General features: G+C 43.4%; 1 protein-coding gene across 4 annotated transcripts in view; it reads left to right on the top strand.

Moving 5' to 3' along the window:
- The window catches only part of MED12L (mediator complex subunit 12L), a 458,604-nt gene that overhangs the window by 310,667 nt on the left and 132,124 nt on the right, over nt 1–15,813 (top strand). For all 4 annotated transcript variants that reach the window (XR_014471810.1, XM_083177939.1, XM_083177937.1 and 1 more), the window contains exons 18-19: nt 2,854–2,972; nt 4,735–4,878. Coding sequence is in view for 3 of the 4 variants with exons in the window: in XM_083177939.1 (XP_083034065.1) it covers nt 2,854–2,972; nt 4,735–4,878 (263 nt within the window). In the remaining variant the exon portion in view is untranslated. The remainder of the gene's footprint in view (nt 1–2,853; nt 2,973–4,734; nt 4,879–15,813) is intronic.

Below are 15,813 nucleotides of genomic sequence, written 5' to 3'. Positions count from 1 at the left end.
GGCAGTTTCAACACTTTTATGTTGTGAAATAAGGAAGTCATAATTTAGGATGTTAGTGACCACATGACAATATGGCAGGGAAACAGGCATGGTGTACATGTTCTGTGTTCACTCATAGAAGATATGAATTTATTATGGGAGAAGGGAATGTCCAAACATTTTACGGTGCAAAGACACAGGAAGATTTTTCCAAACAGCATGATCTGTGGACACATTTGGGTGCTGTACGCCAGAATGTTTTTTTGGAACTTGATTAATTAAATAATTTTTCATGTTTCTATACTACATTATTGGGAAATTGTAACAAGAATTGTAATATTAATAATAACAACAAATTTCATAGATGTGGTGCACCAATAGGAAATATTAAAAAGTAGCCTTTATTATTTAATAAATAAAAGGGCATATTGGGTACCATTGACGTGTCCAGTCTATACACGATTATCAAGCACCAGGCCGGGTTGAATGTGGTTAAAAAAATGTATTTCTAATAATAGCTGGTATACTGGCCCACCCATTCCCTTTTTTTTGCAATTGTTGGAGCTAATCCTGAAAATAAATTATTTTATGTTTAATGGAAAGTTTTAGTTGCAATTAAGGGGAGTGTGCGATGGGGTCCTCAGTGGCCGCATCGCTCGCCAATTCCTACATGTTCGGCGTTGAACAAATGTTGTTCACTGACAATGTGCTCGTTAAAGATCATTTGATCTTGTACACAAGGTATATCGATGATCTCCTAATCATTTGGTCAGGAGATCAGGGCAAGCTGGAAGACTTAATTGTTAGGGCGAGATGTATCAAATGGAAAATGCGGTAAAACCCTGGTTTTACCACATTTTCCAATGTATCAAAAATGATACCGCACTGAAGGGTATCGCCACCTTTGGGTGGCGATACCCTATAGAAGCCTATGGGCTTCTTTTCGCCGCCCGCCGCCGCAAACCCGCCGCCTCGCCGACCCCCCCTCTGGCTTACCTTCCTGAAGGGTTCACCTGGACCCCGGAAGGTAAGCCCTGTCTCCCCCTAGTGAAGCAGCCGGACATCCTTCCGGCTGCAAGGGGGAGGAGTAGGCACCGGGGACAGCATGCATAGCTGTCCCCGGCGTGAGGGGAGAGCGTGGCGGCAGGGAGGTGATGGAGACCCCCCGCACACCAGTGTACAGGTATCGCGGGGGGGGGGGGCCTCCGTCACCGCACGCGATGCCAGCCGCATATGTTAGTACATATGCGGCAGCATCGCGGCAGGGGGGCGGCGAAGGGCGGCGATGTATTTAAATACATCCCGCCCTTAGTCACAATGCTTCAGAATCACCTGTTAAATGTACATACACATTGAGTACTGAATCAGTCAAGTACTTGGACGTTGACATCAAAGTGGAGAACGTCACATTACAATGACACTATTCACAAAGCCAACGGATAGGAACAATACCCTTCTGGCCACTAGTTTTCATCTCACACTCTTGAAAACGGGACTCCCTTTTTCCCAGATGTTGCAGGGCCGCTGCATCTGTAGTGAACCAGAGGGTTTGGAAAAAGCGCTTACAAACATGTGCAAGAAATCTGCAGAGAGGGTTTTTTCTCCAAAAGACATTGAAGCCACAAAAAGGAGGGTTCTTTCTATTTCAAGGGAAGATTCATTTGTATCTAGGACCCATAAACAAAAAGTTGACAACAAAATTATTTGTATGTATTTGGGACATTCAAATAATATATTTTGTATTTCATCTAGAAATAAATGCCAAGCCCATCTGTTAAAATGCTTGCCAGAGCCAAAGCTAGAGGTTTTAGCGCTCTAGACAACCAATATTAGTTGTCAACCACCACTTTAGGATGTGGAGTGACCAGACTGAGGCTCTTGAATGTTATAATTAGCTCTTTACAAGTGCTAGTAGGCCCTTCAACCCCCTCCACTGATTGTTTCCTCTCCCCTATTGACATTTGCACAATCAGCTCCCACATGCCATCTGTACTGACTCATTGCAAAATGTAACAAAGGTATTATTTCAGAGCACAAATGGAGTACTGCAGCCCTACTTGGTGACAGAAGGGACTAGGAGACACTCAGAGGTAGCTAGAATTGGGCTCTCCTTATTACAAATTGTCACATACAGTAGATAAGGTTTGTGATCATGTCTACAGAGTGAAGAGACTCAGAGCCACTGACTGAGTATGGATTTTCCTACTTTTGAAAACTAGTTTCAGGGAGATTATAGTTGGCAGTAGAATTTTGCACAGGGCCCCATTAAGAGGGTTGTCATGCTCCACCCAAAGGGTGTGGCTAGTTCCATATATGGGCATATATGTGCTTAAATGCTTGTTGCACGATATTTCTAGATAACATTAGTAACTAAATACTTTGAGAAATATAGAAAGTATTGATAATAACAGTGCTGCCGGCAATATTGGATTATTTGTTTGCAATTATTTGCTGTGATGTTTAGTCTCTTCTCTAATAGCACAACATACTGTACGTGATAATAAATGTGATGCCTATGTAATAAATTTCAAGTGCAAATCACATCTGATTGTATATATCTCTGATTTATTTATTTTTTCCCCAAAAAGGTAACAGCTGCATAAGGTGGATTAGAAAAAAGGGGGATTTGTAGACTATTCAGGGAGATGGGGAGATTGCTCCTATTTCAGGGAGTCTCCTGCAGAATGCAGAAGGGTGGGCAACTATGATACTCCTGCAGCCCACATTAACACCAGGGGGTTGAGCCTTGGTGGTCTGCTACTAATACAACAAATAAAGTCTGAGGGAGAGTAGTATTTGGTGCATGTTATCTTCTCAGTTTACATATTACAATGTATGCAGTATATAAAACACTGATTTTCTTGTCATGTTCAGTTGGAAATGATGGGCAAAAGATGAGGAAGAGCGAGCATGAAACATTTCCAACTCAGGATAACATATTTTCCAGGCTGCAGCACCTGTCCTATTTTGACCAACATCATATAACATCCCAGGTATTTTCCTTATTACTTTAGTTGACACTCAGTCGAGGTCTTGGAATAATAAATGCCATAAATTGGTGATGTTTTTCATAAAATTTGTATGTTCCACACTACTTCATTTTCCAGCTTTTAGAATGAATGACCTGGTTATTGCATCTCATCTCCAAGAAATCAAGTTAATTGATCAATCTGCAAACACATATGGGACCAACCTGTATAGACACAATTATTAGGATCAGAGCACAAGGGATTACAGAGGAACCTGGTTGGCTAGTGAAACAATACACAAGCAGACTGGGCCATGCACCACCAGCTTTATGGACATCAAGTCAGTGTTTTGCATCACTAAAGTGGCTGGTGATAATGCATCAGCCAATCAGCTCCCAATAGGCATTTTCAAACCCAGTCTGTAACTTGACAGTTAGGAGCTGATTGGCTGGTGCATTATCAGTGGCTACTTTATCACTTCAGCAGGCTTAATAAATAAGCCCCAGTGTTTTTAGGCCATTAACATTAAAGTGTACCTATAGTACATTCTACATAAAATCAATATCTTTTCGATGCCAATCACTTTCTAAATAACCAGTGATATGAGTATTCATGATAAATATAACACTGCACAGGGATATGGTGAATTTTCTGCAGTGCATTGCTGTTATTATACTGGTGCAGGGGTTCTCAAATTCAGTCCTCAGGACCTCACACAGTTCACATTTTCCAGATCATCCGGCAGGAGCACAGGTGCATTCATTACTCATTGACCCATTTTAAAAGATCCACCGTAGGAGCTAATGATTTCACTTGTGATTCTCTGAGAAGACATGGAAAACATGCACAGTGTGGGGTCCTGAGGACAGAGTTTGAGAACCTGTGTGTGTATTATCAGTATTTACTATATGTATTTCTCAAGGGGCCCAGACCATACACTTTGTAATGGTTAGCCAAACCTCTGAGATGGTTGGCCACACCCACTCTGGAGAATGGCCACACCCCTAAGCATTGGCCCCTATTTCTGCATCCCCCCACAGGGGACCTTCATTTACAGTCTGACATTGGCTGCACTTTGAACTATATTGCTATTGAATAACTTCCAGTTTAAGGGGTTGTTATTATTATTATTATTATTATTATTATTATTATTATTATTATTATTATATAATGCTTGGTTTATTAACGTTTTTAACAGGTATCAACTGTTTTACTGTTATTTCTATGGCACATTTTGCAGGCTACGCCATATTTTATAGTATTAACCATTCTTACCTTGTCTAAATTGTTTAGTAATTTATTATTAACAACTTCTGCATAAATGTACGTCTCTTGATTTTAAATGATATGAATGACTTGTATCACTCAGCCAGTGTATGCAGTACTCTACCAAGCTACAGTATCTCACTAATCTTACCATATACCAGATGAATAGGGACTAGTTTTTGCCATTAAAAGAATATACGGTCCCCACAACATAATAGTAATTACACAACGCATGATATGACACAATGATCATTTTTAAATATTGGTCATTTAATACAGATTGGCATCCAAAAGTGAATGTACGGTATCTTATTTTTCTTTTTCTTTGAGAACCTATATATTTAGCTTTTTATTTCCTCCATTTGATTTTACTGGACTGTAGCCACAATTCTAAATGCTACACATTCCTTGTAATACAGAGTGAATTGTACTTACCTGTAGACAATGTGTGCTCCTGTTGTGTAGAGTAATTAGTTTTCAAGAAATGACAGCTCTAAGGATCCATTGGTTGTGTTCACAGATATCTGTTAATGTACTGGAACAAATTACAAGCTTTGCTTCAGGAACATCTTACCATCTTCCTCTGGCTCACCATGTCCAACTTATATTTGATTTAATGGAACCCGCCCTCAACATCAATGGTCTCATTGATTTTGCAGTACAGGTAACAGAGAGTTCTCTCAGACTAATATTGTTCTTGGGTGAATTGAGATACCGGAAATCTGTGTTGTTCCAAGGCAGTAAATAAAAGCAGTTAGCAGCCTTGCACTGGAGATTGTCTCATTAAACAGGTTGTGCCTGGAGCCAGACATTAATCTCATTGAGTAACCATGCAACTAGGGAACTTCTATGGAAATAACGTGTTTTTCTGCACAGAAGTGGGAGCTGTGAGATATCTGGCTTACACTAATATGCCTGGTAATTTGAATGAATTCTGAGTAAAACAATTATATGTGTTCTTCAAAGCTTGCCATATGTCTGTCAGAAAACGTTTACGACCTTGAGATGTCTTTTTTGCTTTGATAAGATAACAATTAGTTACACATGAAACACAGTCAATGTATTATGTATTAATGAAGTAAAAACTGATTCATTATATCCATATTGTGAAAGTATATATTTCTTTTATGAAAAATCACTGTTTTTACTTTAGAAAACAGAGTCAAAATAACTGTGTCCTCATGGGATTCTAGAATATGTTGCTCCTCTTAGTATTACAAATGAAGAGATGCTGGATAAAGATCTAGTATCTGTGTGCAGTCCACATGGATTGTAAGCAGAGCCGAATTTCCCATTAGGCACGTGAGGCATCGGCCTAGGGGCGGCACATGTTTGGGGGCGGCACTTGGATGCCTGTGATAGTACTGTCAGCCCAAAATGTACCAATAACTGCAAAATATCCACTGTACTGTACTATATTCCATCTTAAATAGAGTGTAAATGGATAGGACATGCAGATACTGCCCCTATAAACTGTCCTACTTAGTAAACATTATTGTTGTGCCTAGGGGCGCCCTCCTCCCTAAATCCGCCCCTGATTGTAAGGAAATACACAGTATGAATGTGACCTGAAGAAAATATTGCAGGCATAAAGTGTAGAGACCAATGTGTTTATTCTGCAAGTTATGGTTTTCCATTTGACTTCTCATCAATGGTATTTCTCAGATAATACAGAAAGCATTCTAGATGCTTTCATACAAGAAGCTTGCTATTTACTTCTACGCAGGGCAGTAGAGACCCTGGCCGGACCCAGGTATTTTTTAGGAGTGTGGTCTAATTGTAGGAAGCATGGCCATGCACCCTTAGAATGAATTTAAGATTAAATAGCACTTTAAGTACATCCTTGTCCACACCGCAGCCCAGCACACAGCAGGATGTGCTGGGTTTAGAATCTCAGGCCCCCATCCCTTCATCAGACCTCAGGCCTGGTCAGTGGCGTAGCTACAGGGGTCGCAGCGGTCGCACCTGCGACCGGGCCCCTGAGCCAGGGGGGCCCAGCCCCCGCCACTGTCCGGCCTGGTTACTCAGAGGTCATACCTCCGCTCCGAGTCCTCATCTCAGCTCTCACTAGGCTGCCGGCAGCACTGCAATAGCTGCCGGTGCGCCTATGTTTCCGGCCACCAGCCCGTCAGCTACGGATGCCCCTGCCTTCCCCTGCACACAGAGACAGACGCTAGAAGTCATAATTCACCTCTAGCGTCTGACAGGAAGCGCAGCTCTGCACTTCCTGGTAACGCGGCTGCAGAGCTGTGCTCCCTGTCAGAGACGCGGGAAGTGAAAAATTACTCTAGCGTCTGTCTCTCTCTGCGCAGGGTAAGGCAGGGGCAGCAACAGCAGCGTACGGGCGGGTGGCTGGGGTGGTCACATACGTATTAACCCCTTGGCAACGAGCTAGAACCCCTGGCAACGGGAATAAACCCCCCTTGGCAACGAGCATTAACCCCTGATAAAAAAAATTTTAACCACTTGGCAACATCCAATAACCCCTGGCAACACATATTAACCCCTTGGCAACGAGCAAGAACCCATGGCAACGGACATTAACCCCCCTTGGCAATGATGTATTAAAATATAAACAGACTGAGATTTTAATTTTGTTGTATGTAGGGGGGCCCCCAAGGTGACCTTTCGCACCAGGGCCCATGAACCCTTAGCTACGCCCCTGGGCCTGGTAATTAGTAAACACCCCCCCCCCCCTCATGGCACTTCTGCTTCTATAACAGTTCAATCTGAATCCTAGTGACTGCTGCATACCTCCCAAAATTCTCAGATCCACAGTCGGGACTCCTGCTCGGCCCACCATGCATAGGCCCAAAAAGGGCGCAGCTTCAGATGAAAAGGGCATGCCTTCACGGGATGTCCATGCTCCCGAAGCCACACCCCATTTTCACCACTGTGGGGCATGGCCAGCGCAGTTTGAGCTGCTGGCCATGCCCCCTGTCCCTCTGTCTCCTGTGAAAAGTTGGGAAGTATGCTGCTATACAGTACAATATGCAACTTGTGCACACCATACAACACAGAGAGTATCCTGGCATAAAGTTTGTTTCCAGGCTTCCTAAGAAAACCTTTAAAATCCCTTAGTGTTGATTTGTGCACTATTATGCCCAGTACTGATCACCCCTAGGTCTTGCAATGTAGTAATTACTGCAATGCACGGCAAGTGATGTGCAGCGCACACCAGGAAAGTATATGAGATCAAGGGATCTATGTAACAAGGCACTATGGCCCTCTAGCATCAGTCATTATGTGAATCTGTGTACTTTATCACAGTGACACATACAATGTTGTTTTACTGCAACATAAGAAGCCTTGCCAGGCTTTCCATTAGAAATTGTGGGGCCCAGGAGTGATAAATAGGCAGCCCCCCTTCCTTATGGGTCGGAACATAGCAAACATCATGGGTGCGACTAGTCGTAGCCAATATAATCGCTGTACAGAAATTTATTTTTTGGCAGCCAGAGTTTCCCAGTGTGATAGTTGGTCTGCCACGAATCTGCAGACATAATGTTGCTTTATCTTTAACAATGGCTAAATGTCAGATCCATGGCAGCGGCCATTTTATTAAGGACTGTTATATACACTTGTTCACAGCTGCAGAGGTGATCCCCTGCAGGGGTGGTCTGTAGGGAGCCCAGGACAAAAGTCCCTGCAGTACCGCCTCAATGAAAAAATGCATCCTTTGGCCGATATTAGTGAAAACAATATTATGAGCTGTGAGATGGTCAAAAATATCTTGAAATAAATGTTTCTCAGGTTAATAATAATAATAATAATAATAATGCTCATGGACATTAGTAGAGCCATATTCATTATTGGTGAGGCGCTCGTTGGCTGGCTGGAGAAATGGGTTCAGTCCAGAGTAGATCTATTTGGCCTAGTTTCATACTTGAGGTTAGGTCTCACTAGAAGACCCACAGGTCATTCCCAGACTGGTGGCCCCTAGAGTCTGAGGGATAAATGGGAGTTCTATTAAAGATAGTAACCAATCACATTCTACTTTTTATTTATTTATTTTGCACCGTCTAGAAGATGATAGATAGCATCTGATTGGTTGCTATAGGCAACACCCTCTCTTCAATAGAACTCCCATGCTAGAAAATGTACCCCTGAGTCCACCAGCTCATTCCTCTCCCTTTCCAAAATATCCTTGTTCAAGTAGTTGAAGCCCCATTATAGACAAAAACCAGTCTATAATAAGTTTTATCAGAAGTGGGTTCCAAAGTATGGACAATTCTTTTACATCTCAAGTGAATTCAGTGCTAAATGTGGAGGCCTGAATGAAAGAAACCCGCACTGTCCACACTAGATGGTAGTCCCAGAGATTATGATGGAGTCCAAGGAACGGCGATTTGTAATCCTGTGGGCTCACCGAGGGAGTGGCTGATGTTATGTGAGCCTACCTTCAACCTCGTGGCCAAGTATCCAGGTTAGTAGTTGAATTGAGCCGTAGACTTCCAATATTGTTTGGGAAGGATGGTGGTCAGACGATTAAGCAGGTGGAACCTCCAAAGTGTTTGTCCAGGATTTGGTCCACCCCGGATGGGGATATTCATATACACGTGAGATCTGGTCACCTCATGTTGGTTTTAAATTTAACATTCATGTGCACCCATTCAATTTGCATCTACGTATGATCTATTCATATGTCATGAAAATGCTGCTATACATGAATTTTTAAATTATTGTTTTTTAATAAATTGTTATAACTTTTTGAAATCTGATTCACTCATCTTTGATTGTTAGCGCTGCTTTTTGTGTTGTTTTTTGTTTTTTTCTATATTGCATGGGGACTGACCCTCCCCACCCAAGCAGCTGCTCTTATTGAGGCAACAACTCTACCAAGCGCTCCTAAGAGTATACACAGTAGTGTCTACTCATTTCTTTTGGTACACAGGGCATGAAATACTGCCTGTTGGCACAAAAAAGTGAAAAACCCCATGTCGACCTTTCCCCATGTCGACACAATGCTTGTGTCGACCTAACGACCCCTGTTGCCCTAACCCCATGTCGACCTTCAGTCATCAGACCTAGTGACCATATCCCATTAAAGCTAGCCCAGGAAATTTCTGGAATAATGGGACTGGGGTCGTTTGAGGAGATGGGTCTGGTAAAGCGTGGGATCCTTTCCTCCGCTGCTAGAGCTTTTATAAACTGAAACTGCTAATGTTTGTTGTTTGTTGATGACCGCAGAGCCAGAGGGAAAAAGGCATATGAAAGTGGAATGTCAGCCCGTGAAAAAGGACATAGCATCCATGTGGAGAGTCCCTTGAGTCCGAATTTTGGATATAAATGTCAGAACCTGTACGTTTGATGGTGTTGCAAACGTATCCACTTGTGGGTGACCCAAGGTCTTTGCAATTCTGAGAAAGATCTCTGGTGTGTTGTGGCAGCAGTGGGATCTAAATCTACACCTCCGAAGGAACTGGAGAGTCGCTCAATCCACAGTATGACTGGTTATTTATAAGGAAATGGCTATCTTGTTTAACGTTTCTTGTATGCATGTAGCAAACAGGAGAATGGACCGCTGTACTGCCCACTTCCAGGCATTTATTGCCTGCTGACAGAGAATGCAAGATCAAGTGCCTCTTATTCTTTTGAGGTAGATAAACAGTGGTTTTGTTGTCCAGACAGAGCTGAACTGAATTATCCCGTGGGTCTGAGGGAAATACAGAGGATATAGCCAATCTGGCAGCTCTTAGCTCTAAGAGATTGATATGAGCTTTAGAATCTCAAGCGGTCCACTTCCCTCCTACTGTATTGCACTGGGTGAATGCCCCCCAGCCCATGAGGGATGCATCTGATGTGATGACTATGTCTGGAGTAGGAGGTAGGGGAGATCTGGAATAGGAAATGTTTTCCAACTGTGAATCTCCCTGTGGACTATGCGAGATAGTATCATTTTGTCTGTCATAATCCTGTCAAATAAGGGATGATAGGAGGTTCTGGAATTGTCTGCATATGAGAGGTACGTGGAGAAAACCCAGGATCTGAGGCTCTCATTTTCCTTATCAGCCTAGCCAAGTTTCTTAGTGAAAACTGAGCACCTGAGAAACAGACTTGTATGGCGTTCCACTTGTCTGAGGGAACCGCTATTGATAAAGAAGAGGAATCTATCAAAGACCCCAGAAAGACAACAGATTGGGAAGGTATTAATACAAATTTCTCAAGGTTCTTATGAAAACCTAGATGCCAGAGGAGCGACAGGATAAGATACCTGGGATTAAAGGGGGACAATTGTTCTGCATGCACTACCAGGAGATTACCTAGGTAGATAATAACAGCGAACCCTTTACTGTCTGAGGTGTGTAATTGCTGCATTCATGATGCATATGAGTATGTAAGGGGCATTGGACAGTCCGAAATCCATTACAGTCCAGTTGCATGGAACGTCTCCCCACAGGGAACTTAGCAGCCTCCTATGATTTGGATGTTCCAGTATCATGTTAAATGCCTCCTTCAGGTCTGTTTAGCTACAATGTTTAGCTTGGACCAGCCTAAAGGGTATATCTGCTAAACCCTCCATATGGAAAGACCAAGGTTTCATATATATTCAGTACTGGCCTATATGAAAGGTCCTGTTTCCTTACAGGGAAATGGTAGCTGACCCAACCTATTTGCAATTGTCTGCCAACTCGATCTAGCCCTGTTAAGGCCTGGGACATTATTTATCCAGCATCCAGAACTAGTGTTCCCTGGATGGGAGCATATCTGGTTAGGAAAAGGAACAAGGGGAATATGCCCCTCCCCCCACCTGTACATGGTAGTCCGCCTACAGGAGGCCAATGCTCTGGAAAGACAGGGAGAAATCCTCTGTCTTTATTAGGATGGTATTCACTTCACCTCTCGTGACCTGTGTCTAGGAGAAGCCTCCTCTGAGGACTCTGTGGCTGTCACATTGCTCTAGGTTCAAACTGCTGGCTCTAACATAATGACCCTCCTAGCAAACAGGCCCCTTGAAGGGCTGGGGACTTTAGCAGAACTTAACCTTGTGTATGAAGTCAGGACTGAAAGATCAGAATTAGGTTTGGGACATCCACTGATGCAGGAGCTACATTACTAAGATCTGCACTTGCTTGCTGGCAGTTCTGCAGGCATTTGAAATAGAATTAAAGGCCTGGCCAATCATCAGGGTAGCTCTATTAATGGCTTTCAATAGGGCCATTTGGAAGCAGAGAATCTAGGGAGTTCGCTGGAACCCTTCTTACTCTGCCTTATCCAGGGCAAATAATACTGGCCCACAGTGTCAGTTACTTTGAACTTTATTTATTTTTATTTATTTATTTTTTTGCAGCACTTTTTCCCCCACTTGTGCTGAGAAAGCAGAGTCAATCTCTAGGGTAAAAAGGGCAGGGATTTCAGGAATGCCCATGTGTTACAGAGAACAATTTGTCCTCCTTAATGAGGGGCTGCAAAAGCCAGCTGGGTGAATTACTACACCTCAAGCACTTGTTCAGGGCAGAGTGTGCTGTGTATAGCATAAATGGGGCATTTCACTTGCCAATGCCACTCGGGTCATTTGCAAATAACTATATTCACCCCTGTGAGAGGATTCACTGGATCTTGTTACATCCTCCAACTCCCAAGCCACTCCCTGTAAATTAGCTGGGGACTGTGTAATGTGGTGACTAGTCCCTTTTCTGAGCACTAGTCCCTGTTATGAGCTTGTTGTTGAGCATACTGCCAGTGACAGTCAGGAAAATGTGCCGGCCATGGGCATGAGAGGGTGGTCTGTTTCAGACCTCTCAGGTATTCCTACTGCAGGCAATACCTGGTAAAGAGATGTTATCATCTCTTGAAGAAACATGAACTGTTGTTTGTTTCTTTCTTTTTGTGCCTTTCCACAACACACTGTGAGAATAGGCAAGGGGAGGAGGAGACTCTGCCTGTCTGGGCTCTCCTTTCTCCTTTTACAGACCTCTCAGTTATTCCTACTGCAGGCAATACCTGGTAAAGAGATGTTATTGCCTGAACAGGCATCTCTTGAAGAAACATGAACTGTTTGTTTGTTTCTTTTTGTGCCTTTCCACAACACTGTGAGAATAGGCAGGGGGAAGAGGAGACTCTGCCTGACTGGGCTCTCCTTTCTCCACAGAAACTTCCCTGCTGTCTTCCGACCTGACAGGGTTAAATAACTTTCTCCTCTTAAATAATACCTCATTCTGTGAAGAAGAGGAGGTATAAGCAGCCACAGCCATGTAATGTTTGGAGGGCCGTCTGTTTTGCTGAAGGATGGGGATTTTATTAGTCTGTCTGTAGCAGACACAGACACAGCTTCCTCCTTCCTTCAGCGCTGAGGTAAAATCTGGCCTCAGGGGGCGGAGCTTAGCCTTATATACAGCAGGTGCATGTGACTAGAGTGCACCTGCATGACGTGCAGTATATGTGCACTGCCTGTGCACATGTCATGCATCAGCAGCTAAGCTCCCTACTCCCCTTGCTGTGGTAAGGTAAGTGAAAATTTTATTTCACTATACCATTCCAGCGTATGTCGGGAGGCTTACACCATAACCCACCAGCTGTTGCTAGGTGGCAAGCCTCCCGACGAACAAATATAGCTGCTCCCACCTCTGTATATATATTACACTATATACCTAGATCTCTGTCCCTGTTCTTACAGGGTTTTATTTACCAAGATGGGAGTTCTATTGAAGATGGGATGTTGATAGGGGCAACTAATCAGAATTCTACTTCTTATTTATTTAGAACCTTCTAGCAGATGATAGATCAGATCTACTTGGTTGCCCATAGCAACATCCAATCTTCAAAAGAACTCCCCCATCTTAGGGAGAAAAAAAAACTGTGCCAAAGACAAAGTACTATTAAAATTGAAGGAGGTGACAAATAAACAGTAATGTCTCCTTGTTTACCATTATTTTATCATTATAATATATTATCTCAGTTGATTAAAATAAAATATTCATCCTATGTTTTCATTTAAATACTGTAAGATGATAGCAAACAAAAATATATTGCTTATCGGTAGGGATGTGCACCGGCCACATTTCGTGTTTTGGGTTCTGATTACCTTCAGGTTTTGGGTTCTAATGGGTTTTGCCAAAACACCCCATAAACGTTTTGTGTTTGGATTTTTGGGTTTTGGGTTCTGATTTTTTTTTTTTCAAAAAGCATAAAAACTGTTAAAATTGCAGAATTTTTTTTGCTTTTTTTTGCTCCTACGCTTTTATTAACCTCAATAGCATTTATCTCCACTCATTTCCAGTCTATTCTGAACTGTAAATGGGTTCTTCTCATCAGTGTTTACTAGGGGAGAGCAGGTAGTGGAACGCACATGTACCACAAGCGAGACAAACAAGCCGGAAATCAATATTGATTTCACGATTGAGGAGAAAATATTGAGGCTCAGCAAAATCAAAACAAATCACCAGGGCCAGATGGGATTCATCCTAGGGTACTAATGGAATTAAGGGTGGAACTAGCGACCCCTCTATATTACATTTTTGATAACTCACTATCTTCAGGTAAGGTACCAAAAGACTGGAGAATAGATAAGTTAGTACCAATATTCAAAAAAGGAAAAAGGGACGCGCCCGGCAAATTACAGACCGGTGTGCTTAACATCAATAGTGGGTAAAATTTTTGAAGGATTTTTTAAGGGATGGTATCCAGGAATATTAAGACCTTCATAGTTTGCTCAGTACTAACCAGCATGAGTTTGTGAAAAATCGTTCATGCCAGACAAATTTTCTAGGCTTCTATGAGGACGTTAGCAACAACCTTGATAATGGAAACACTGTAGATGTGATCTTCCTAGATTTTGCTAAAGCTTTTGATACAGTACCACACAGGAGGTTGATGAATAAAATGGAGGACCTAGGATTAGGGGCAAATATCTATAGATGGGTAGGAAATTTTTATTAACGATATTGGGATGGGGTTACTCAGCAATGTATCCATCTTTGCAGATGACACAAAATTGAGCAGAGTTATTAAATCACCCGAGGATGTCGCCGCACTTCAAAATGATCTTGACACCCTAGATGAGTGGGCAAAAATGTGGAAGATGAGGTTCAATGTGGATAAATGCAAGGTTATGCACCTTGGGAGACATAACCGGTATGCTAGTTATAACCTAAGCAGGCAGATGTTGGGTAATTCGGTACTGGAAAAGGATCTGGGAGTCCAAATAGATGAGAAACTATTCTAGCAAACAGAATTCTAGCATGTATTAAAAGGGGCATGGAAACTAGAGACTCAAAAGTAATTATGCCACTGTACAAATGTCACGGCAGAAGGGCTGGATGGAGTCGTGTGGTGCACAGAAGCTGGAGACGGACCAGGGCGAGTAGGATTGAAACGTGCAGGTTTAATAACTGGTTTCATAAATAATAAGTTCACTTAAATACTTCTTTAAGTGGCAAAAGAATAAATCAATAAGTCCAGCACAATATACTGCCAGTGGTAATTCTGGAACCAGTCTTTAGGTGAGCCAGAGTACATAGAAGAAGATGCAGGAAGAGGTTGATTTGATGATGGAAGAAATGGATCCGGAAGACTGGAAGAGGATGGAATGGATGGATGATGAAGAAAGGGAATCCTGGAACAAGCAGGAGCCAGCACTAGATAGCGCTTGCAGCATTGGTGTCAGGAGAAAACCTTCCTTGGATAAGGTGCAGGGAGCAAGGCACCAGAGTCAGGAGAGAGAACCAGGATCCAGGAGTCAGCTCGGAGATGTGAACGACTCAGAAGACTCATTGCACTGACACGGATCAGCCTGGGCAGCTCCACTATATCCCCAGGGAGTGGCTGCCATTGGCTGTCCGTGCAGGATGAGGAGGAACTCTCTACTCTGGCCCAATCCGCTACCTGCCCTTACTCAAGATGGCGCCGCCGGCCTCCCGGCGCCGCAATCGTCAAGGACGCTGCTACCTGATGCTCCGTCGCTGCCGCCTCTACCCAGCGCTGCCCCCACCTGCCCGCCTCAGAGTGGAGCCTGCACACGCTAGCCGGCGGCGGGCGCGGACGGGTGAGTACTGTACCCGCCGCGCTCCGTCGCGGCTGCGTGTGACAGTACCCCCCCTTTTCAGGGTGGCCCCAGGACGCCTATGGGCCTTGTGAGGATTTCGCTGCAGAAATTGCTTAATCAGCTTTGGAGCATGCAAATCAACGGAGTCCACCCAAGAGTTCTCTTCAGGACCAAAACCGACCCACTCCACCAGATACTGAGTACGAGCATTGCGGTGACGAGAGTCTATGATACGTCTTACCTCGAATTCGATCCCACTCTCGGAGTTAATCTTGGGTGGTTTGGGAACCTTCTTCTGATAAGAGTTCAATCTTAAAGGCTTGAGGAGGGACACATGAAAGGAATTCGAGATCCTTAGGGAAGGAGGAAGTTGAAGTCTATAAGCGACTGGATTAATGACTTGGGTGATGGCATATGGCCCAATGTACCGGGGAGCCAGTTTCATAGAAGGCAGACGGAGGCGTATATGACGGGTAGATAGCCATACCCGATCCCCGAGTTTTAATCTGGGCGCTGCTCTTCTTTTCCTGTCCGCCATTCTCTTGTATCGAGCAGAAGATTTAAGGAGAGCGGTGTGGACATCCGACCAAATCTTCGCAAAGCGTTGGAGGGAAG

This window comes from Crinia signifera, chromosome 3, assembly GCF_055691185.1.
Source record: "Crinia signifera chromosome 3, ASM5569118v1, whole genome shotgun sequence".
NCBI classification, from domain to species: Eukaryota; Metazoa; Chordata; class Amphibia; order Anura; family Myobatrachidae; genus Crinia; species Crinia signifera.
Note: the sequence above shows the minus strand (reverse complement) of the source record. Positions and strands in the feature narration are given on the sequence as shown.